Source organism: Coffea arabica, chromosome 6c (genome assembly GCF_036785885.1).
Source record: "Coffea arabica cultivar ET-39 chromosome 6c, Coffea Arabica ET-39 HiFi, whole genome shotgun sequence".
NCBI lineage: Eukaryota > Viridiplantae > Streptophyta > Magnoliopsida > Gentianales > Rubiaceae > Coffea > Coffea arabica.
Window position 1 is genome coordinate 3,373,837 of NC_092320.1, and position 25,357 is coordinate 3,399,193.

Consider the following 25,357-nt stretch of genomic DNA (forward strand, 5'->3'; position numbering starts at 1 on the left):
AGCGATTCTTCGACCACACAACCAATCGGTGCAAATGTCCGTTCGAAACTGATGAATGCGAGTGCGGGCATTACCTTAACGTCGTGTGGAAAACTACCCAGAGGGTTGGGTGCAGCTCCGCTGTCTATTGCGCCGGAGAAAAAGGACTCCTCGTGGTCTGCAACTATGAACCCGCTGGAAATATTGTGGGCGTCAACCCGTTCAATCCTGGTGCACCATAAGACTTCTCGTTTGATCGGCCGTCGCATCAACTCGTTGGAAGAAAAATGGATGACAGTTCCAAAGCTTATTCACAAATCACAATCGGTATTGGCTCGTACTTTTTCTTCATTGGTGCAATTGTTCTGTGTCTTCGGGCCTTTAAATCCAACGCCTGGGTTCTGGAAATGCATACTTCCTAAAATTTTCCCTTTACCTAGCTTATACGCTTTGCAGTAATGACCTGTTTGGATGGTGAGAATTCTGATCCTCTGTCGATTCTCGCAAATGTATCACAATCAATTTCTTACCTAAATCTATGAAGTACTTCCAATCGTTTCATTCCATCCGGTACAGTCGCGTAACCGTTTTTAGACATGATGAGTTGTTTATGCACTGAATTCTCTGATGCTGAAGTGTTATCCTGTGTCAGGCTTCTTCCAAAGGTTTAAATTTTGATTGAGCTTTTGCAACTTCTTGTACCTTATTCTGAATCAGATTGCATGCATGAGAACGCATGTAATGATTTTTCATGGTGGTTTTGCTGCTATGAAATCATCTCCATCGACTATTTTCTTTTACTACCATAAACAGGGAATTCGAGCGAATCATAGTGATCTTTTCTCCCTCCATATTTCTGGTATTAAGGACTTGTAGCACTTCATGCCTACTGTGCTTTACAACGGTAAAGAGAGCAGAATTGAACGAGCAAGTTCTATGAACAAGAAATTCAAAATCTAAGAACAGTGCTGCTTCTTCACTAATCCATCTGTGTAAATATGCAGGAAAAAATAGGAGCTTGGCCTACCATTAAGTAGATGGCTTTTAGCTGCATAACCCATAACTGTAAAGAAGAAAATTGGAATCTGAGGCAGTCCCCACAAACTTATACTCCGTAGTAGTTCATTAAAAGGGCGGCAACAGACCTGGAATACAATTAGTCACTCTTTGCCATACGATAGGCTAGGATTTCTATCCAAAAAGAAAAAGGACACAGGCTGGGATTTCTATCAACAACCCCCCCCCCCCCCCCCGCTTCTCTCTTCTCTCCTCTCCCAAAAAAAAAAAATAGAAAAGAAAAGAAAAAGGACTGGCTAGGATACACAGACCAGCCTGAAATCCAAAGTAGAAGACAAATGAAAAGATAGTTCGCTAGCAGCATACGATTTCCTAATATTTGAGTGAAAAGCCTTCTTGCCTAGGTGAGATTAGACATCCACTAGCATGCAATCACAAGACACTTAATCCTGGATCCTCTTTCCCACGATTTGGGAACGGACTGGAGTAGTCTCTGGAACTCAACTAGGGAAACCTCAATCTGAAATGAAAACCTTGGTCTGCAGTTGATAAGCTTTTGTAAAGAAAGAGGGCCAACTCATGTAGGTTGACATGATACTGCTAACAGTGGAAGCTCCAATAAGCATGTTCATGACCACAATCTGCAGTTGAATAGCCTCCAAGGGTGAAGCTCCTCCCATAATAAGACCAGTCATAGCACCAGGAAGGGATATAAGACCTACAGTCTTGGCATTGTCTAACACTGGAGAAAGGGCAATAACCAGGGACCTTTTCACCTGCTGCATTGTCGCCTGACGGGGAGTAGCCCCAAGTGCCAATGCTGTCTCCACCTAGCAAAACCATGGGATTTCTAATTATTCAGTACGGCAGAAATTCAAAATTCCAAACACAAAAGTAAGGTCAAAATCCCTTATTTATGAATTCCAATTCAGGAATCAGATCACAGTCACAAAATAATTAGATACAAAATAAAGGGGTGTAACAAAAGATACGACAATGGGTTGAGATTGAGAGATAGCTGGTGGTCAATTAAAATTGATGGAACTTCGCAATCAAAGTTGGGGCAGGCGCTGGAATCATGGAACCTACCAAGGTCATTTGTATCTTGATGTCATCCCGGAGTCTTTTCATCGTAACCCCAGTGACAGTCATGGCATTGCCAACCATCATTCCTGCAACAGGGATGATATACCGTGGGGTGAAAGGGAAAACATTCAACAGAATCAGTAAGAACATTGTCACAGCTGTTCCTGCTAAGATGGACGCTCCTGCCACGTACTTGCCACGGGGTACATGTTTAGCCCGCTGACCAGCAGTGTAACCAGCAACAGATACCTGCAGCAGTAAAAAATAATACTAATACTAAGTCTAAGGCCGATGTCAGAAACCTAAAAAAGTTCACCCAATCGTACTTCAGTAACAGAGCAAGGAAGAAATTTGTTAAACCTAATTGAAAAGTCAAGGCCACCCTTGATGGATGTTAAAAGGCAGAAGGGGTTAACGCCATTACATCATTATCATGTTAAAGAATCTGCAACAAGCCCTGACTGAGTCAGGCAACCAAAATTTCTGGCGGCCTATAAGCATTTCCAACACAATCATTTTAAAATACAATTGGGATTTCTTGGGGTATTTTAAGTTTCAATAAAGCATTTTAGTAAGCTCGGTGTTGCTTACTTCAGGTTTGATTTTATGCAAGTACCACGGACTAGGCGCCAGAGTTTTATCTGTCTCGTAAACTTTCTTGTAAGTTGGATACGCATTAAGAAATTCGTTTATAGGTCGGGCTGTCGTAGATTGAATAACTCCTGGATTAATTAATCCAATGAGCAGCTTTAAAATTCTCAATTTAATCTGGCTTTAGAGTCAGAAGTGACGCCAAACAGGGCAGTTGACCAAAAAGTTATGAAATTGATGGGGGGAAAAAAGAAACGCAGTGCTGATGCTATTATTATGGAAGCAACATTCGGCGTATTACTATGGTGGGCTTCAAACAAATCGAGCTTACTTTTGCAGGATCTCAGAATCTTGCTTGTTCAATTGTGTCTCAGAAAGGTGAATGCATTGGTTCTTTGAACAGGTACATGATTGCGTGTAACATTATGTATTAACTAATTAACAACTGGCACTACCGAAAAGATTAGTCTACTTCCGAACAATAAAAAAAAATGGAAAAAGAATAGCACCGACAGATTAAGACAGAAATTTAGTAATATAATTCTCTGTGACTTAGCATGCGTAAAAGATGCTGAATAATGCAAGTTTTTCCGAATTGGTTTGTGGAACTGGGGAAAAAGAAAACAGAACAAGACAAGAAATATAGGGTTGATAGAAAAGAAGAAGAAGAAGAAGAAGAAGACAGCCATCATTGGTTTAATGATAGCTAGCAGTAAAAGTCCCCTGTACGCTGTGAATCCAAAATTAGCTAACATGCAAATTTTGTTTTGTTTTTTTTTTTTTTCTTCTGGTGTCATTATTTCATCGGTGAGAGTCGGATCAAGAAACTGAAGACGGGATGAGATGGATCATGTACCATGAAAAGATAGGCGACAACAATCCAGATGCTGCTGCTCTGATTGAAGATGAACTGAAGAACAAAGCCAATGATGGATAGCTGAAGAAAAGACCTGAAGATTGAATAAATCATTTCTCCCTCCAATCCCAGCCTCTGCAAATAGGACAAGAGCATGGCCATCAGCACCACGGCCAGAGCGGCAACTGGTTTGATCATACCCCTTGCGAACTCCTTCAGCCATTCCCAGTCCATACTGATTCAAGAAAACTAGAATACTGAAGATATTAAACCTGCCAACAAGAAAGGATACTAGGACGGAGGACTTGAGGTCTCAAATATCCATCTGTTTATATAGTATCATCATCTTGTTGTGGAGAGTGAATGTTATAGTGGGGTTGATATGATATGGTACAGATGTAGTTTAGTAAAGACCTCCCCCTGATGGAGAAAAAGTTTTGAGACAATCCCGTGGCGCTTGTATTTGAGGATTTATAAGTGGTTCGGGCTTTAGAAAGGAAGGAATGTACGCACGAGTACGAACGCATACGGAATCCCTGGCCTACTTCGATTTTAGTAATTTTTAAGCGATCTCATCGACTTTTGGGCACCATTGCAGATTGTGGGGTCTACCACTTGAAAGAGATCGATCATCGAGTCTCCAATTCTTCCTCCATTGCAGACGTGGGACTGGGAGGAGGTGCTCTTTGGCTGCTACTTTGGTCCGTTTGTTTGGACTAAAATTATTGAAAGTGTCGTATTTTTTATTTGGGAAAATCGTTCAAAACGTCCCTCACATTGTATAAGATAACTTTTTTCGTCTCTCACTTTTAAAAGTGTAATTTTATGTTCCTTACAAATTCATATTGATCAAATTTGATCCCTACCTAGGTTTTCGACTAGTTTTTAGTCGGAATCCACCACGTGACTTGCATGTGATCATTTTTTAAAAATAAAATTGTCAAATCAAAATTTTACATAATCTGATTCATAGTTCCTCACATTTCACAAAATGAATTTTTTCGTCCCTAACATTTTACAAAAAAAAATTGTTTCGTTCCTCACATTTCAAAAAATGAATTTTTCCATCCCTCACATTTTTCAAAATGAATTTTTTCAACCCTCATTAATCATGTGTACGAATAGTTTTTTTTTCTATAAACCCAAATATATGTCTATTTGATTTTATTTAAACAGTATGAATAACATGTAATTTATCTCTATTGGATTTCATCTAAACATGCTAATCGTAGTTATATACATGCTATTCAATAGATATATATAAGGGTTTAAAACTAATAATTTTGTTTGAAACTCATGTATATATTTATATGATTTCACCATTTGAACCTATTCAATATTTGTGACCTTTCTCTTTTAGTAATAATTTATTTATTGAGTTGTATAATAAGATCATCTAATTAATGGGTCCTAACTCGAATTCTATAATTGTGCTAACAAATTTCAGTTTAAATTTGAAATTTCTACTCGACACTTTTAAGACCAACAGTTGAATTACTTGCTTTGTGATTATCTTAAAATTTGAAATTGCAAATCACTTATTTCTTTTTGTCATACTTTTCTTTTGTTTACTTTTTCTATCCAATTTAATTCGATATAAATACTCGATAATATTTAGGATTAAATGTTTTCTTTATTTTCAAATTTCGAGTAAAAGAAAACGAATATAAGTGTAAAACTAACAATTTTTTTAAACCCATGCATATATCTATTTCATTTCACTTAAGCAGTACGAATAGTATGTAATATATCTCTATTTGATTTCACATGCTATTCGTACTGTTCAGATAAAATCAAATAAATATATATATATATATTTAAACAAAAATTATTCACACACATGATCAATAAAAAATGAAAAAATTCATTTTGAAAAATGTGAAGGATGAAAAAATTTATTTTGTGAAATATAAAGGATGAAAAATTTTATTTTATGAAATGTGAGGGATTATGAATCGAATTATATAAAATTTGATTTGACAATTTTACCCTTAAAATATGATCACATGTAAGGCATGTGGTGAATTCCGACAAAAAACTAGTCGAAAACCTAAGCATGGACCAAATTTGACCAATATGAATTTGTAAGGGACGTAAAATTACATTTTTAAAAATGAAGGACGAAAAAAGTTATTTTACAAAATGTGAGGGACGTTTTGAACAAATTTTCCTTTTTATTTTGAAATGTTTACAAAAGTTTATCATATTGAAAAAATTAAAATGTTTTTTAATCCATTCTTTAAACATGGTCCCTTTCTTTAATCATATCATATGCATCTTATCGTTTAAATTTAAATTTTGAACTTATAAAAATAAAATTGAAAAGATAACCACAGAAATCATAATCAAATCACTAATTTTAAAATTTTGAATTCCTCAAACATAACAAACAAATTGGACGGAAGGAGTACAAGAAATTTTCCCTCGCTTCCTATGTTTGCTTGCATAAGAGCCTATAAAAACATTTAGGATTAATTGTTTATACATTGACAGTAGAGGTGTCAAAATGGGTGACTTGAAACTGGTTTGAGTTGGGTAAAATGAGTAATGGGTATAAGTGATTCAACCCATTTATACCCATTTAATTAGATAGATATAAATGGGTAAGTCAAAAAATGAATTGGGTAATCCAATTACTCATTTATAATCCATTTATTTTAACTTTTTGTAAACTCATTTAAATTCATTTTTACAAACTAAGTTATCAATTTATACCACTCTTTGCACCCATCATTAATTTTAAATATTTACTTATAATGTTCAATAAGCCTAATTATCAATTTTTTTTCCTATTTGTACTCTATGTCGCAAAATTACATGCTATTTAATAATTGAATAATAAGAATATAAAATTTTAAATTAAGTACTATAAAAATTAACATAAAAATTTAATCTAAAAATTTTGAACCCCTAATATTTTTTTCATGTGTAAATTTAAAATTTTATTTTGGAAATGTAGGAAAAGAAGCTAAAGCTTATCATAAATTGGTAATGCTAAAAAATGAGTAAGTTAACAAATTAAGAGAAATAAAATGATAAAATAAAACCAACAAATAACAATAATAATGAAACAAAAGTAATTAACATCATAACAAAATGAAAAATCTAAAAAAAAAAGATGGGTGGGGAAAAAAATGAGATTTGGGAGAAAACAATTCTAATGGGTTAATTGGGTAACTCATTTATATATATATGTGAAAACTTAAGATATCCATACACATCTATTCATGGGCGGATATGGGTAAATTTAATTAAATGGGTTGATTTGTTACCTATAATTGACAGTGTATACATTATCACCGTTAGATCCATGACAATTCATCTAAATTTAAAATTACAATTCAAATTTTGCTTATGTGTTATGCATCCAACTGTGATAGTATATACACTATCAATGTATGTAAAATTTACTCAAACATTTTACCATGCAAAAAGTTTTCCCTCATTAATATTGGAAAACAGCTTCCCTTTCAGAAGAGTTACTGAAGTTATTTTGCTAAACCCATGTGTCCACTTACAACGGCACCTGTGAACTTAAAAAGCTAGCTTAGAAATCAAACTGAGGGTAGTGTGTGCTGGTAACTTCCCCGAGCCAACAAATGAAATCTTAAGAAGCCAGAGTCGGAGGCTTTAGATCCTCTGTCCCCAAATAGTCCCCTGTCCTCTCTGTCCCTTTATTGTACAACTGTCACGTGTCTCTAGTATTTTGTTAATCCAAACTCAAATAAACCGATAATAATCAGTTTATAAGTTTGGTTAACCCAAATTCAAACAAACCGACCATCTTTAGAAGTTTTGAATTATGAATAGGCAAGAGTTTGATATTACAAACCAACATGATAGACCATGGTTATTCAAGTATTAGCAGGGTTTTTAGGTGTACTTAGTAAGAGTGGTTGAAATTTTGTTACTATTCTCTTATTTTTATCCAGCAGATGATTTTGGAATTTGATTCTCAAAAAATCAATTTTGATTCTCAAAAAATCAAAATCGCATTCTATCATATTTCAAACTATTGTTAGACAGATATTACATTTTAATTATGTTGGTACAATTTTTTAATCTTGTTTATTCACCATTTTATTTTCATTTTTTTCAATAATATCAATATCATGCGTAGCACGGGTATTCATACTAGATATTGAAATTATGAATTGGAATTTGGTTCTCTGAATTTGGGTTAACAAAACTTATAAATCGATTATTATCGGTTCATTTGAATTTTGGTTAATAAAAGGTTAAAGACATGTGGCAGCTGTACAACAAAGGGACAGAGGGGACAGGGACTATTTTGGGAACAGAGAATCTGAAGCCCAGAGTCGGACGGTATTTTCTATGCTAGTGAATCCGCAGTACGCTGAAATTTGGCAACAATTGGGACATCTTCATTCAAGCATGTGTAGTTGGATAGAGTATTATTTACAAAAATTACCATAACACTTTTTATAATATGATGTATATGAGATAAATAGATAATTAAAAATATAAAAAAATAATCAGAAAATATATTTATGATGCAAGTGAAGAATTACATGAAATAATTCATCTATCCAAACACAAACTTTTTCTTTTCTGTTTTCTCAAATCTTTTGGTGCCTCAAATCTGCCTTGATCCTGAGTCTAAGAGAGAATAGCAGTCTTTCTTCAACTTGATAACATGTGACCACCACCATATTTTTGGCTTGATATGATGGAAAGTTAAAAGGATCAATTCTCTTCTACATTTGCTTTTTTACCTCTATTACCGTGCAATTTAATAAAAGGCAAACGCTTGCATATACCTAGTCCACTAGTGTTGTCATAAACCCATGGACTAGAAATAACCACCATGTCTCTGCCATGCATTTTATCATTCTAAAAAATTAAGATATGACTTGTGTACCTTAGCTTGAGTCGAGAAATATTTTTTTTTTCAAAAATTTTCAAATTCACAGAGGTAGGATAAATTCATAGCGAGAAAAAAAAAAAAAAAAAGAGGGCTGAGAATTTTGGAGATTGAAGTTAAGGATAGAAGATGAGAGATTGAGTGGAAAAGAAACATCTCTCTGATTTCCTTTAAAGGCTTTGTGCGTGATTGGGCATAAAATCAAGGCGGCTTTTCGTTTAGGTCTGATCAGAGATGCAGCCAAGGTGAATCATAAAGAAAGGGGTAAAATACAAAAAACTCCCTTGTGGTTTCACGAAAAGACACCTTACTCCCCTATCGTTTAGAAACATACACATAAACACCTTAAACTTCATTACTAAAGTGGAAATTGACCTTTAACCGGATGTGCTGGTCGAATATCAGGTAACAAGGCAGGCTGAAAACTGGACCTGTGAACATCTCCTAGGATCCAATTGAGGATCATTAAAGACCCTCGCTTCCTGCAGAACAGCACCCTTCTCGATCCCCATGAATGGAGAGTAATCCACTACAGATTAAAGAATCGAAATTACAACATCGGATTTCATTGACTGCTACACTCAGGCAAGGTTCAAACAAATTCCAAAGGCTAAAGCAGATCTGAGCCAAAGTTAACCGATCTCTTCGAAATTAATGTAGTGAAGAACTAACCCAGGGCTACAAATACAAATAGTTAATAAATCCGCAGGACCAGTATTTCAACTTCTGCTAATTCCTTTTTTTTTTTTTTTGTCTTTTTGTTTTTTAAGTGGGCACAGGTTTTGGATAAAGTGTTTGATCCGTGTGTCTTCTGGTTTTTAAAAATTTACAACTTCCAGATGGAATTTCATTGACTAAATTTGCTTGCCATATATGGAAATTGAACTGGTTATGTATTTTAGCAATTTTTCACCAGAGGATCCATTCAATGACAGACATGGTAAAGCTAGAACTCAACTCTCCCGTTTCTGAACAATGAAAGGTATGTCTTCACTACTAAAGGTCGTCTCATGTTGCAGAGTGTTCTGAAGGATATTCAAACTCAGAATAAAAAATTTGGATGGAAAGTCTTGCGATACCATATTCCCTCTTTCATCAATGTTGTTCCTACAGACCTGAAGCATTGGGTCTCTGTTTTAACAAGCCTCACTGCACTTTCTTCTCCTCAGATTTGAAGTCCGTAACAGCTGCAATCTCTTATTTTCAATCTTCTCAAGCTTGGCAAACATTTCTTTTCGACATCTGCATTCACGTGATTATCAGCACCAATTTTCCTGACAAAGCTCGTTTCTTGTCAATCTGTATGGCAGATCTGATTCATAGCAAATTTGCTTTGGTGGTGTCGCATGCTGCTGATACCATTGCAAGACTGGAGAAAGGAGGAGTGTTGCGGATCTCTTCGCTTCTGCCTTCTCTGTCTTCTGTATGCTTATATCGGGTGGGAGAGTGAAGTCGAATCGCAGATATCTCTTTGGTCGACGTTGTACAAATTAGTTTCCCTGGACAGTAGCTTTTTTCTTTTTTGTGAAGGAATTGGACAGCCTGCCAAGGTATTTGACCTTCTGCCGGTAACTAAGCCGGTTCAAAAGGTAATTTCCATTTTAGTTATGAAGTTTATGGTGTTTATGTGTAGGTTCCTAAACGATAAGGGGGTGAGGTGTCTTTTCGCGAAACCACAAGGAGGTTCCTTGTATTTTACCCTAAAGAAAGTCATCCAATAATTAAAGCCTTGCCTGGGAGATAAGTTTTTTTTTGCCAAGTTTGTCTGTTGTAAGTTTTTTAAAAATTTTAACTACAGTAACTTCAAAATTTTTTTTAAAGTTTTTAAATTATACACTTCAAAATATTAAAAAAATATATAATTCAAAATTTTTTTTTAAGACTTCTATATTAAATTACAGTAAAATTGTAGGTAAACTTTCAAAAAACTCACCCGTCAAACGGAACCTAAGTCTATTCCCAGAACACAAGCAAAACCCATGAGTCCATGATCCCATCAATTAAGCAATCTCGTTCTCCCACGGCTCAAAGGATGAAGTGTTCCCCCGAAAAAACAAAAACCATGAAGACTAGAAGTTTGAGTCCAGGAATTTGACGGAGCTTTCTAGAGTTTTTGAGTATAGGAATTTGCGGGTGGAGCTAATCTAATCTGACTTTTGCATTTTTTTGGTTCTTTTTAAATTTCTGGCTAAGGAACTTCTGCTCATTTTGGCTAAAAGGTTTGTTGGAAGAGAAAGAATTTTGGCTTTAAAAAATTCGCTATAATGATGCGGTTCAATTTGGACCAATGGGTCTACTGGTGGGGACCCAGACCTGGTTCACCCAAGTTTTTGCCTTAATGGATTAAGGAATCGTGGTGATGCGCCGCTGGAATTATGCATGTGATGACTTTTCCGTGACGGAAGAGAATCGTAGTGGCAGGGAGGAGTTGAGTTTTCAGAATAGGAAAATATTTTAGAAATCTCAACCAAACACCAGAAAATAACGACAAAAAAAAAAGTAATTATTTTCCTGGAAAAAATTTTTGCACTGAAAATTTTCTTCTCATTTGAACCAACAAAATGAAAAACGCCAAAACTTTAGTAACCACTTTATTTGTTGTGCTTAACTTTTTACTTGACATTGGGTAGTTCTATAGTTTGGATTCCAAGAAGGATTACATAGGCATTGTTTGGTACTGAGTAATTAATGTGACTAATACCAGAGGCTGACTCAGTCTAGTGTCAACCTGAAAGAAGCCGAATTTGAGTTAGATGTCGTTACCTGCAATCATACCTGGCCCGAGTGAGGATTATCACTCAATGATCCAACTAATTGTTTGGTTTTAAGTTTTAACAACGCGATTAGAAGATACCTGTCCAGTTCATGATTGCCAAGTTCGTTTTTTCAATGCATCACTTCCCTAGTACATTTGATGACCCCCCAATCTCTGACTTTTTTAGCATACTAATTACTCTCAAGATGTATTTTAGCATGGCAAACACAGTCCCGTGAATATCAATAATGATGCAAATCTCCCCGCTAAGCTGCAAGAGATTGAGACCGGGCATGTTTATACTATCCTATTAGATTGTATAATGGATTACAGAGAAAACAACAGACCCATCTAGAGTAACATTCATACCTAGCTTGGTGGCAAACCATGCCTCCCACAAAAATGTCACATTTAAGTGATTTATTTCAAAAAAATTTAGGCGAGTGTGTTGTGCATTCGTTTGGTCCGGTGGTGTTTCAGTCCCCTCCGAATTATTCCTGGACCTCTTTAGATCCGCCCCCTCCCCCTTAGCGTAGAATAGATTAGGTTGTACAATTGTTGTCGTTTCCGAAAAAAAAAAATCTAGAGTAACATTCATAGCTTTTTGAATTTTTCTGATTGCAGGGCGTGAGATTTGAACTCCTGACTTGCTATTTGAAGAGAATTTTAAATATCTTTTAATAGCCAATTTACTTAAGACGAGTCGATTATGTTGGTTTTGTTGAGAAGAAATTATTCGCAATGTACTTCAAAAAATATATATATATATACATGCTACATCACAGGTGTCAACTAATAAACTGTCTTTAACACTTGGCGGTTCATTAAAATAGTATCATAAAACAGGATTGGCAGTTATAATTGATTCAAAATACACATATAGACCGGGCTAGTTGCGACAAGCCCAAGTAGTAGGGTGTATCTTTCGTGACAAGCAATGCATGGACCGGGGCGGGGTGATTGAAGATCGCCCCTCCCCCCTTTTTTTCTTTTTCTCTTTTTTTTTCTGCAATGGTAAAATTTATCCTATTCTATAGAGAGGAAGAGTTTAAAAAAACTGTATAAAGATTAATAAGTATATAAACTCGATTACATTAGATCGAATGGATGTTCAAAAATCTTATTTAATTTTTTTTTTTTTTGTAGGTGAAGTTCGAACTTTTGACTTATAGTTCAAAGAGGACGTAATTTTGGTGATTTGGCGAGGTCATTTCATGAAAATGCTCTCTGAAAGGTGTATAAGTTAATAGTACATGTTAAGTGAAATCTCTATGTTATTTTTTGTTTTTTTTTTGAAAAAATGTAATTAATCTGGGAAAGAGTCTAATCACTTGGAAGAAAATGATAATGATTCTAATTGTATGTATTTGCATGGTAAGTCTAAGAGCAATCTAAATATATGATGAGACCCACTAGACAATCATTAGAAAAAAAATCATAAATTATTTCAAATATTCTTTTTAATTCAAATATATTATTTTCTCGGAATTAAATCCAATCCGAGGTAAGATACGCGTAATTAATTAGCACTACTAGTACTGGTAGGACTTTCCTATTTGAAACCGTGGTCATGGCCACTTTTCCAATTTAATAAGGATTAAGAGTATCCTCTTTTGGAGTATTAAAAACAAAAATCTTGACTAACATTTCCGATGAGCGTTTATTAATTTTCTAAAATTGGCCCTTCTGTAAAGTCATCACAATGTAAATTATTCGTTTATTAATTTCTTCTAATTTTTTGTGCAATAAGGTTTCAAATTAAGGTCGCTACGAGTCGAGCATGAGGTCGCACAATGTGAATTACAACATGGCAACTAACCAGTTAATTTGGATAGTTTTAGTCATATTTTTGCAATGACTTGTTCTTGTTTTGACAGTCAACTTTGTTTGAACGACCCTCAGCTTAAGTAGGCCATAAAAAAAAAAAAAAGTAAAGAAAAATAGAAAAAGTGTATGAAAGCTGGGTTGTTCTTTTGCATGGAATCACTAGATACATAAAAGATTAAATTAATTTTTATGGAATCACAAGAATCGACTTCAGGGAAGACTCTTAAGATTTTTCCCCTTATCAAATTTTAAATTTAAATTTAAATAAATTGTCATGCATCAAATGGTAAGGGTGTATATTAGAACTGCAAACGAGTCGAGTCGATTCGAATTTTGGACTAATCGAATTGAGTTTTGATTTAGTTTTATCAAACTCGAGCTAGACGAGCTACCAATTTAATGCTCTAACTCGAGGTCGACTCGAGGTTGATGAGCTGTTAATTTAATGCTCGAGCTCGGACTCGACTCAAATTCGAGTCAAGTCGAGCTCGAAAAAATAAATAAAATAATATTTTTTAATAAACAATAAAATATTAGAGAGAAATATATATATAATTTTACTATTACAATAAAAAATAAAAAATATATATACATATACACACTCGAGTTTGCGAGAATATTTTGAATATGAATTCGGCTCAAACTTTGACTCAATCCACTTGCAAGCGGTTCAATTTATATACAGTTTTAATGTATATATTGTCAGTGTGTATACAGTCTTAATGTATACATTGTCGATTCGTTTACGATCTTAATGTATACATTGTCAGTATGTCAGTTTCGAAAACGGAAAGAAAGTAAACCACGTTGTAGTATCTAGCTAAAGGAGCACCAACTTTGGGCTACAATCAGCCCGACTTTTTGTCCCTTCGAAGCCCAGTAATAGGAATATAGGCTTTTGTGACCTGACGGCGTCGTCCAGTCCACAAGTTCTGTAGCCACTCACAGTTACAGGCTGCTCACTCGCTTTCACCGTCTTTCAAATTCCAGACCTTAGATTTTGAGTATCTCATTTGGCTTTTATTCTCCGGCGATGAGTTTATTCAGAACCGCGACGAAATCGAGCCGTCTGATTAGACCGGTTCATCAACATCAAGGACTTCCGTCGCTACTCTCGCCCAGACGTTTCGCCACTGAAACCCAGCAGCCCAGTCAGGACACAACTTCCGATTCATTTCTTCGAACTCCAGCCACTGGTTTTCACGACTCTTCTGTTTCCATTTTTTTTTAATATCATTCATCTTCTTCGGTTGCAATATCACGAATCACATTTAAAATTGAGCTAGGACTTAGGGTTCAGAGTTTAGGGCTTCTCTTGTATTTTATAGACTTGTTCCAACCATTGAATATTAATGTCTACTTATGTGCATCGTATATCAAATCAAATAACTTCGCTTTTTAAGTGGCACGTAATATTTTATCAAAACTGTGGTTCATCTTTTTATTAGCTTCCCTCCAATCCCTCTCTCTTTTATGGTTACTGTCTTTTCGGAGGAAGAAAAAAGATTCAGTTACTTATTATATATTTTTTTTGGTGGATTTTGAGGTATCTCAATTAAACGATGCCCTTGTGACGAATACACGAAACAAAGCAACTGTCGAAGCTAGTGTAGTTTGCTTTTGCTTTTGCTTTTTTTTTTTTTTGTTTGTTTGACATTCTGATACATACATCAGCATAATCTAGGTAGTCTGCGTTACTTTAAGGGTGTCTTTGGTTTTTATGAGAATTGAAACTTGTATTTGTATAGAAACGCTAATTTTAATTTTGCTGCAGAAATTTGGAATTCCATTGTCCACAAAAACCCAAAAAACACACCCTAAAGTTAGCTTCTCATTTTTTGGGAGTTAATGCAACTGATAATTCAAATTTGATTGATACTGGAAAAAGTCTGATTTAGTGACTGCGATGTATGACTTGATATCGTCTTGTTTATGCATAGTTTACAGTAACCTGCCCTGCAAGCTGCAAATGAATGATGCCTAAGAATTAATATGATTTTTTCTATTTTGGCTGTTAGTTTACATGGGATATCCATTATACTGTTGTTTTTATTGGAAGTGCATTTTACTTACGTATATATATCTCTTGTATAAACATCAGGACTAGTTTATGGGAAATTATTTGGCACGACAAAGCATACAACGAAGACCGATGTTCTCAATTTGTTGCAAGGGTGTAACTTGAGTACAGATGATGTCAAAGTTTGTTACGATCACTACTATGAGACAATGTCAATGTATATCCTCTTTTCTTTGGTTTCTAATTGCTTTTTAACTGGAAACTATTGGAGCATTGTGGTTTTGGAATGTCGAAACCCTTGTTGCATTTCTTCATGGTTTCTGCACTTCCATGCCTCCATAGAGAATTTTCTGTGTAGTCCTTTCGGTAATTATCCTGATTATACTATTTGTTGGGGAATTAATTACCAGCCGCTTTCATTTCTCTAAGACATTTCTGTATCATAGTGGACAATTTTCCCCCTATTGCTTATTTGATGTAATGGATTATTTTTCTTGCGTTTATGCATCATTTTATTATCAAATCTTCATGGCAGTATAATCAACATGCTTGAAACATTGGTTCTTCTTATATGTGTGGTGGCCATCCAGGTCCATACAGTTTCCTATGCAATCGGCTTATAATGCTGGAATTAGGTCAATTAGCAGGAAGGGTCGCTTCAGATTGGACAAGGTAATTTTAAACAGTATACACAATGAAGTTGTTTTCTTTTACTTTATAGAGAAAGAGAAGAAGCAAGAAATTGACCATTTTCAAGCCTATTTACTTCTAATGACAGGCTGATCGCTCGCAGTGGGAAACATTAAAACCCTATGATGGAAAAGCTGTATGTTGAAGTCTTTCTCTACTTAGTTGTTTCTTTTCATTGTTTTGTCCATCCTTAAAGCTAAATCCTCAAACATACACAGTTTTGGTAGAATTCTGCTGTCTCTTCCTAAAAACCAGTGGTAACATTTGTTTACCAGGTGGAATACAAACTACACTTCTTTTACAAGAAGCTGTGAGAACTAAAATGTTGTTCCTCATTTCTTTTTCTCCCCTTCTTTGTAGATCTTACTCCAAGGAATCCCCCGTAATGCTTTGATGGAGGATGTGCAGCGATTCCTCTCTGGTTGCCAGTATGATGCATCCTCCATGCAGATGTTTTTCAGGTTAGTTCTGAAGAGTTATAGTAAGAGTGAGAGAAGAAAGGGTACTGAAGTTTGTAGAAGGATGGTTATTATGTGATAACTTCCTTCTCCTAATATCCTCTGAGGTGCATATATAATTTTTGTTGTTGCAGACAGGCATTCCCAGATGCGATTAGAATGGCACTTGTGCATTTCCCTTCACAGGCTCTTGCGATGCATGCTTTCATTACCAAAAATCAAGGTTTTTGTCTGAATAGTCAAATCTTTGTGCGGATCCTCCATTAGTTTTTTCTCTTGAAAATTTTCCTGGTAACATTGGTTGCCCTTTTCGTTTGGGTGGTGCTCTAGCATACAAGGGACGGTAGGATGTGGAAGTGGCAATTAGATGACCGAACTCGTGTATCCCTAATTTGCAATGTTGAAAATTTGTTGAAACAATTACGTTAGAATTATCTTGTTTAATTTGTACTTTTCTTATGCTTAAGGGATGAGTTATTTCCATTGACCAATCAGGCACTGACTTTTCCATGAATTTTTAAACTAACCATGGAACTACAAGGAAAGTTGGAGAGATGTGCATTCGTCATGATTTACTTTGGAAGGAGAATTATATTTGTATTCCGTCAGGTTGTGGGGACAGAAATAGATTTCTATAATAGCTTATGTTTTTCTTCTCAAATAGCATGTTGATGTTATGTACCTTTTCTTGGTTGCTATTAACTGCTTGCCACTGTTGCCGCTATAGCAGCGCAAGCTCAGTATGTTCACTGGTGTTGGCTTGCTTTTCCCAGGATAATCAACCAGTAAAAGTGTGTTTTATCTGTCAAACATCTCAGGAAAATCTAGGCAATCTGAATCCCGTAGTTCTGAGTCTTAGAGATGCCATCGCTTGTCAAACAGTATCAATTATTTCTGCTTATATGTGAAACAAGGTAATGCGAAATATTGGCTTTATTTTTCCTCCTATCTTGTCATGTTGAGGTCGTCTTCTTTTCATGTTTTCTAAGATAACGGAGGAGTGACTGAGTTGCAAGTGGATTAGAAGAAACTGAGAAACAAAATGAGAATCTGAATTTAGGTACCATTCGAAGGAAACAGAAGAAAAGTAGTACAAGAAAAATGCTTGGTTTAGTAGGGTAGCATTCTATATTCTAGCTACGTAACATGAGGAATAACAAACATCGCCAATCCACTCTCTCTCTACAATTAAATACAAGAGGGTGCCTCTTTTCCTTATCAATTTTTTTTTTCTGAGGCACCTGTCTTAGAGGAGATTCAGAGTAATTCTTCTCTATCTCAAGAAGCATCAGGCACATTTTCTTTTGCAATTCAGGTATGGGAACGTTGTTTTTGTCTATATGCTTGTTTTGCACGCGCCTGCCAGCTTTTTGTATGAAAAATGGGCCACTTTCTTAAGATACAAACTCCTCAATAGTCACTGCGGAAGTACTTTATGCAAAAGAAAACAATCACCTCAAAAACCATGCCAAGAGCCTTGGCAACTTCCAGAAATATCATGTTTGCCTTTTCATGGATAATCGGTTTCTTCAAATATTATAGGTAAATGACCAAAGCATCGCATGTGGTCTACTAAGCTATCCATCATAGCTAGAATGTGTGTGTAATTGGAGTTGGATATGTCTTCAGCTCTAAAGTGGTAAACTCCATTCTTGATCTCAACCCAACTACGTCCAGGATCTGTTTTCAGGCACTTATCCTTCATCAATTTCCGCACTCTTGCTGCCTGATCCCAGTACCCAACACTGGCGTACAAGTTTGCGAGCTGCAAGTGGGTAACAGCGCACGATGGCTTCAGTAAAAGCCTGTTCTCAGCAGCTTCGATGCCCGCCCAAACATTCTCATGAAGCCTACAGGAAGAAAGTAATGAACCCCATATGACAGCATTGGGACTGATGGGCATTCTTTTGATGAAATCCCTAGCCTCTTCTAGCATACCTGCTCGACCAAGGAGGTCCACAATGCAGGAGTAATGGTCTTGCCCCGGATTTACACCATACTCTGCCATTAAGTTGAAGAAAAATCTGCCTTGTTTGACTAAACCTGCATGTCGACAAGAAGTCAAAATTCCAAGAAAAGTAATGGCATCAGGCTTCACCCTCTGGTGCGTCATTTCTTCAAAAAGCCCAACAGCCTTCAACGCAAGGCCGTGCAGAGCATAACCAGCAATCATGGAATTCCATGAAACCAAATCTCTATTATCTGTTTCCCAAAATATAGCCAAAGCATCCTCAACGCTGCCACATTTACAATACATGGATATAAGAGCATTAGCAACATGTATGTAGCAATCAAAGCCGGTGAGAATTGTTTGACAGTGAACACTCCTCCCTTTCCCAAGACACCCACTACCGGTGCATGCACAGAGAAAGCTCGCAAAGGTAAAAGCATTGGGCTTCAACGTCAAATCCCTCATTTTACGATAAAGCTGCCAACAGATGTCAATCCGGCATTCTTGCGCAAAACCATTTATAATTGCAGTCCACGACACAATATTTCTTGTGGGCATTTCATCGAACACTTTATAAGCACTATTGAGTACTCCGCATTTGCTGTAAAATGTGATCAAAGAACTGCCAACATAAACATTGCAGAGGAACCCATTAATGACTGCCAGACCATGCATTTGAATGCCTGCACTTACAGCTCTCTCGGACCCGCATAAACTCAAAGCATTTGACAAAACACTTGGACCAACACTCAACCCTTGTTGATGACGTCTAAACAGCTCTAAAACCTTTGAACTCTCGTTTGTGTTTGGAGGGTTTCCTATCCTACCGCCTTGGGATTCCGGGAATTGAAGTGAATTGGTTGTTCGCAGAAAGTCGTCGACGAGGCGAAGATGGTTCTTGCGATTGCGGACGACATCAGGCTTTGAAGCTATAATATCGAGGACCCTTTGGCCTTTGACCACCAGCGTCTTGGTTTTTGGAGGGTTTCTCAGCATAGGAATGGAGTTTGCCTGACGTACCCTCCCTTACCATTCATATTCGCCCAAACCCCTCCTCAAAATGATACGGCCCTCTTCTTTTCAGTTTCCCCTCCTGCTATTATTTTCGTAAAATTGCTCAGATGTTTAGAAAGATATAATTCATCTGCAATAGAGATTCTCTCGGTCTAACAATTGTGAAATTTCCAGGTGACCATATCTGAAAACAGGAAAAATGAATTCCTCCCGCCACACGCAATTACTCTCTAATAATGAATTTCTCCCACCTCACGCAATTCTCTAACGAATTTCTGCGTGACATTTGAATACGTCTCATAGCCAATGGCAACGGTCAACCAAGGAATCCCAATGAGAATGGTAATCGCTAATCAAAAAAAAAATTCCCCTTGTTTTGGACATCCTAAATTAAATGGTTGTGTTCAGTTGGCTTATGATCAGACTAAATCTATCTGTTGATTATAAGTGCCCCTTGAGGAAAAGGCTGAAACTCCAATTGTAATCTCCTGTGATTCGGTTTACACGGGAAGTAACTGCAACGCTCAATACAGCAAATAAGCAGACAAAGAAAAATTTCACTTTTGACAAGGTTTGCTTACTCAACTGCAAAATGCATTGATTGAATATATGCATCTGGTGTCAGTTTGTTGTCATTGCTCAGGTGTTTGGTCCTGCATCGCAGCAAAAGGATTTGTATGATCATGTTGGAGCTCCTATTGTTAATGCTGATGCTCTTCAAGGATATATATATGCATTTGCATATGGCCAGACTGGAACGGGAAAAACTTAACTATGGGTGGGATTTAAGCAGGGAAATATGCATCACAATTTCTTTTTTTTTTTTTTTTTTTAAAAAAAAGCAGGGAAAGGGCGGGATTTAAGAAGCTGGTTAGGATATCTAATTCTTGGGTTCTCAGCCTTAACATGAAAATTACTGAAAGATGATGCCGTTGTACCAGGGATAGCAAATTGAAAAGATTGTTAGAGGGATTCTTGGGAGGAAGAACAAAGACATGCTTAATCGCCACCCTTTCTCCATCAATTCATTCCTTGGGACGAGACTCTTAATACTCTTGAATATGCGATTCGTGCTAAAAGTATCAAGAACAGGCCAGAGGAATCTCATAGCTTCAATAGAATGTGACTATTATTCCAACCATAATTGTCTTCGTGATACTATCAGGATGTCTTGGACCTCTGAGTCCGGACGTATGATGGAATATTATTGTTACTGCAGACTTAGTACAGCTGGACGATGATGCATGTCAGAAAGCTAAATCTGTTCTGGGTCCATGCTTTGAGGATATGAAAGAAATGAAAACCAACCACGGGCAGAAAATTATTGAAATTCAAGAAAATGCCAGAAAGTACCCAGAAATTGTTGTCTTGCGTAGAGAAAGATTTGTCATCAGCGTCTGACATGGAACAAAGCAAGAACAAGCTAGATGTTTTGTTAGCATCCATTAAGAAGCTAACTAATTATCATCCAATAAACAATAATAGATTACATGCATCTCCATTCATATTACACTTACTAACACTAGATATGTCAAAGTTTGATCGAATCCACGCTCTCAGAAATCAGTTTTGCTGCAATATTAATGCTGGCACTTGTAATTTCCACGTTAACGATAATACGTTAGTCGCTGAAGAAAAGCAAAGCATCACTTTGCGACCATATTCAGCTAATCATTCAAAAATATTAATTTGAGCTCCAGCACCATTAAACTTCAAGAGCAGACTACTGACTATTCGACCCCCGTGTCGTGAATGATACAATAGTAGGCCTTTAGAGTTCGACCTTCTTTGGAACGGCTATTTTGAAATCAATCGATATGATTCCATTATCCAGGTAAAGAAGGGACTAACATTCCATTAAAACCAAGTAAACTGAACAAATGTCAACTAGTAAGTATTTCCAAAATCTCCAACATCACATATATATATATATATATAGCCTTATGCAAGCAACCTATGATGTTCACATCCCAATAGCGGACGGCCATACTTGGGCACCATGAGGCGGGCATTGGAAGGTTTTAATATAAGCAGGGGGGGACTCGCCAATCTTCTAGATGTAGAGTGCGCAGGGCGTTGAACCCAAATGCATTGTTGTTCAGGACTTGCACTATTTTACAGCATGCAACCAACTCCCTTCCAAATTCTTATAAGGCACGCCTTCTTCTCCGAACACCCAAGGTTGGCAGTTTCATTTTGTTGTGGATCTTGATTGAAGAAGTGCCATCATATTCATAATCTTCTTGCTCTCTATCTCCATGCATGTAAAACCACAACCGAGAATCCCTATCAAATCGTATACACGGGTCAAGTTCATAGTGCAAGCGATCCAAGGCCCCGCTTACAACATGTTCAACTTGATCATCATCGATGTCTTCAATAATGAACTGAGAGTCCCTAACTAGAGTACATATATCTGATCTTGTACCCATGCCGTCAGGTAATCTAGCAGCTGCATCTCTCACAAGGCAAAGCATAGTGAAACAAGGAGGCCGATTGGGCTTTAAAATGAAATGGTCCCGGGCTTTTCTTGATGGCTTACCACTACACCTCCTCATAGGAGCAACTGAAGATTTCTTGCCGTCAACAGTTGTATAAGAAAATGACTGTTGTGGGACTAAATACCTCAAAGCTTCTTCCATGCGGAAATATGCTCTCACTTGCTCACTGCTTGGACTAATGGTGGCAATGCTAATCTTCAGATTTCTTGTGGCGCTAAACCTTTCAGCGCTGCTCCAATGTACCATGAACTCCAATGGTGGGGGAGGAAGATTCCAAATCTTCTGAAGCATGTCTCTTGAGGCTCGCAGCCATTCAGAAAAGCACTCAACTAGCTTATTAAGAGTTTGGCTCCTCAAGCCCCAAGCCTTGGGAGATACACAGGCACATTCACCTCGAAATAAGAGAGATGGGATTGGACCAATCCATGACCAATGTTTACTAGATTTGTGATACGTAATCAGCGGCTGCCAGGAAGGTACCCCTGAAGGAGCTATTGTCGATGAAAATATCTTTAAAGCTCCCCGGACTAAATCCTTAAGAGACGCTTTCAGCTCAAATATACGTGCGTCTCCAGGGCTGGATCTCAGCCGTTGCACGATTTCTTCAATTGTAAGAGAAGGCAATTTCTTCTGTACACATTCTGAAGCATTGATGCATTTGTCACTCTTATGCAGTTGAAAGACAGAATTGCTTCTTGCATCTTTGCCAATGATTTCCAGACAGAGGCCATGTCTAGGTCCTTTTCCACTGTTGGCAACCTCCACTCGCCTGCTATGTGTTACAGTAAAATCTTCTGCGACTGGAGTGATCAATACAAGCCGAACAGCAGAAAGAAAGTGAATAATGGAAAATTCCGAGTCAAATGCAGAAGCGGATATCTTTTTAGGATTCCTATTCTGGTTGGTAGGTGCTTTTGCAAGGAGCCGATCCACCGAACCTGCGAGAAACTACCATGATTGTCCAACTTGCATGAATCACATTCAGCGTTAAGTTTTCCAGTCATTTGTTACACAGCTTACCTGTGTCTTTTGCCAAGTCCATCAAAACATTGGCAGCATCCAAATCTTCCTGCTCTAGCATGTCATGTGACACTCTTCCAATGAAGTCTTTGTTTCTCATAGCAGCTTCCTACGTAATTAATTTCACAAATAAAAAGCAGAAAATAGATGTCATAATGTCATATCTTTATATGCAAAATACATGCACATCTTCACTCATGATGATGCAGCAGGAAGGATGACAAATATTGGTAGCCCACTAACGTGCCAAAAAAGGGAGAGAATGAATAAATAGAGAGGGAAGAGGAGGGAGAAGGAAAAGGGAGAGGGAGCAAAGAGGAGGAGGGAGGGGAGTGGTGGTGATCAGTGATCAGTGATGGTGATGGTGGAGGGGAGTGGTGGGTGGATCTTTTTATTAAAAAAAAAAAAAGTTCTAATAAAATTTTATATTTTAAAAACACACTCCGACAAGCAACTACAATAAAATTTGTTTTATATATAATGTTATAGTAAAATTTTTGAAAAATACTTCCAATACATCAAATCCATACGAGAGCCATAGTTTCAGAGCAAAGATCAGAGAGAGGGAGCAAATTCACGGATTGACAATTTTACCCCCAGCAAATGAGAAAGCATTCGTGGTCAAATCCTACACACACTTGAAAGTGGCTTCAGAAGTCCAAACCCATTACTCATATAATCTAGTCAAATAATATCTTCGTTCTTCCAGTGGTAGTGGGAGTGTGTAATTAGGAGGAAGAAGAAGCTTTATAAATCAACTTCTGCATGATCAATGGAACAGCAGTGCATGCAATTTTTGTTTCACAAGGGAAAGACCCCATTGGATTGGAATGAAATAAAGCACCAGGTAAAAATGCCAAACGATAAAAGAGAGCGACCAACAACGAGAAAGAGAAAAAACAGTGTAGGCAAGGTACCGGAGGGGTAGGGTCGATCAGCCCTTACTTGGAAGAAGTATTTAGGTGATTACGGGGTGGGGCCGCCGCGGGGACCTATCTGCATTGGTCATGCAAACAAATGATCAGGCGATCAATTTAAGATTGATGAAAAATGAAAATTCATTACCACATTACCTTACCTGATTTTTATGGGGGGAAGCCAAGAAGACCAAACCACAACAGTAAACAATCGAGTCCAAGGCATCTCCAACTTTAAGAACGCAGCAAACGAACCAGTTCATTCGAGTTGATCAACGACATCTGTATCTTTGTTATCGAATTAGAGATGGAATGCAAGAAACGTACGAAATTAAAACACAGACCAAACGAAAATTAGTCCCAAAAAAAAAAAAAAACGACGTATAGAATCCACAAGAGAAGTGTTAATAAGGGGACGTACCCACTTATGACGCTGTCAAAGTGAGGGGTTGATGCTTGGCGACCTCTATGCACACATTAAAGACATGCATGCACGAGAAGTGTTAATAAGACTCGTTAAGAATCGATTTCAGCGAGAAGAAAACCCAAAAACTCGAGCAATAAGAATCGGTCTCTGAGTCTCGGACGAAATTAGCACGAATTTTATCGAAGATGAAGACAAGTAAACAAACTTTGACCAAAAAAGAAAAAGGTTCAGATTTAGGGAAAAAATTATCCAATCGGTTTTGTCGAACAGGAAACAATAAATCGGGAAACAAAAGGAAAATCGATTTCGAGAAATGCAGCACGAAACGATTACGAAAGTAGTTTGTTCAACTTCGATCAGTGTGCTGTCACGAAGAAATACCCGACGAAAAAAGAACGGAGGAAAGGAAGAAAAAGAAAAGGAAGTAAAAAAAAAAACAATCAATGATTTGCAAAAGCCAATCACCTTATGGCTTCATAAGTTGTCTGGATCGCTCCCGATTCAGTTCCTAAGGCCAAAACTGTAGAAGGATTTAGATTAGTAAATCCTTTTGGTCATAAGGAGAAGGGAAAAAAACGAGAGATAGATGGGAAAAAAATGGGGGCGAAGAGGGCGGCACTTTGTCTCGGTGCATAGAAAAGAGAGAGGAGAAGGTGGAGGAGGAGCGCAGCGGGATAGACGAGTGAAGAGACGGAGTGAAGAATGAGAATCGGTGTTGAAGTTGAAAAGAGGAGAGAGGAGGAAGACGATTCTGACATGGAGGGAGGATCTTAATGCGAAATGACATATTTGGTCAAATGGACGATTGCGCCGAGTCTTGGATAATTATTGCTCTTTTAAGTATCCCCTCCAATTTCTCTCTGAGCATTCCGTTGAGTCCAAAATTAGTACCTTAGCAGCGCTTTCTTCGGTTTTTCTTTTTTCTTTTTTGAATAAAATTGAGGCTATGAAGTTTTTATCCTTTTGGACAAATCTAGTAATTAATTAGATTTTTTTTTTTATCAATAAAAATACTTCACATTTGATAGTAGAACTCGTAATTTTACATCACATACACTTCAAATAAGAGTGTGGAGTCCTTGTCCGTCTAACTGAAGAATTTTATTGGCTAAAGATCATTAGAACATTTTGACACATAATCTTGGCACAGCTGATAAGCGAGTTGCTAATGTTAATAGGAGGTCGCAACTTTCACTTCTACGTGTGATTTCTTGAAAAATTCTAAATCAATCATTTATCCCCAAATAAGAGTTGGGCCTAAGATAAATTGTTACAAGCAAAAAGAATCATTGGAACATTTATATTTGTTAATTAAAAAAAAATCGTCCAAAACGTCCATCATATTTTGTAAAATGACTAAAAT

General features: G+C 36.9%; 4 protein-coding genes across 11 annotated transcripts; 1 reads left to right on the forward strand and 3 right to left on the reverse strand.

The window, feature by feature from the left end:
* Window positions 1-1,374: 1,374 nt before the first annotated feature.
* On the reverse strand, window positions 1,375-3,906 carry LOC140008258 (protein ALUMINUM SENSITIVE 3-like). The gene is made up of 3 exons (XM_072052055.1): window positions 3,530-3,906; window positions 2,086-2,331; window positions 1,375-1,826 (listed from the first exon to the last, which is right to left on the reverse strand). The coding sequence occupies exons 1-3, from the start codon at window positions 3,761-3,763 to the stop codon at window positions 1,512-1,514; spliced, it is 795 nt and encodes a 264-aa protein (XP_071908156.1). The 5' UTR covers window positions 3,764-3,906; the 3' UTR covers window positions 1,375-1,511.
* A 10,020-nt stretch (window positions 3,907-13,926) lies between these two features.
* Window positions 13,927-16,655, forward strand: LOC113694498 (uncharacterized). Its single transcript, XM_027213318.2, has 6 exons — window positions 13,927-14,192; window positions 15,098-15,233; window positions 15,607-15,688; window positions 15,795-15,842; window positions 16,067-16,167; window positions 16,299-16,655. Exons 1-6 carry the CDS (start codon window positions 14,030-14,032, stop codon window positions 16,429-16,431), a joined length of 663 nt encoding a protein of 220 aa, XP_027069119.2. The 5' UTR covers window positions 13,927-14,029; the 3' UTR covers window positions 16,432-16,655.
* A 965-nt stretch (window positions 16,656-17,620) lies between these two features.
* Window positions 17,621-19,257, reverse strand: LOC140008259 (pentatricopeptide repeat-containing protein At2g37320-like). The gene has a single exon (XM_072052056.1). The coding sequence runs from the start codon at window positions 19,109-19,111 to the stop codon at window positions 17,675-17,677; it is 1,437 nt and encodes a 478-aa protein (XP_071908157.1). The 5' UTR covers window positions 19,112-19,257; the 3' UTR covers window positions 17,621-17,674.
* A 1,287-nt stretch (window positions 19,258-20,544) lies between these two features.
* On the reverse strand, window positions 20,545-24,806 carry LOC113695152 (uncharacterized). Of its 8 annotated transcripts, none has more exons than XM_072052059.1 (6): window positions 24,460-24,806; window positions 23,989-24,033; window positions 23,729-23,849; window positions 23,568-23,646; window positions 22,651-22,759; window positions 20,545-22,568 (listed from the first exon to the last, which is right to left on the reverse strand). In XM_072052059.1, exons 5-6 carry the CDS (start codon window positions 22,748-22,750, stop codon window positions 21,277-21,279), a joined length of 1,392 nt encoding a protein of 463 aa, XP_071908160.1. In that variant the 5' UTR covers window positions 22,751-22,759; window positions 23,568-23,646; window positions 23,729-23,849; window positions 23,989-24,033; window positions 24,460-24,806; the 3' UTR covers window positions 20,545-21,276. The 8 variants fall into 8 exon arrangements, with proteins under 8 accessions (XP_071908160.1, XP_071908162.1, XP_071908163.1 ...); XM_072052061.1 differs by having other exon boundaries at window positions 23,729-23,855; XM_072052062.1 differs by lacking the exon at window positions 23,989-24,033.
* Window positions 24,807-25,357: the final 551 nt, after the last annotated feature.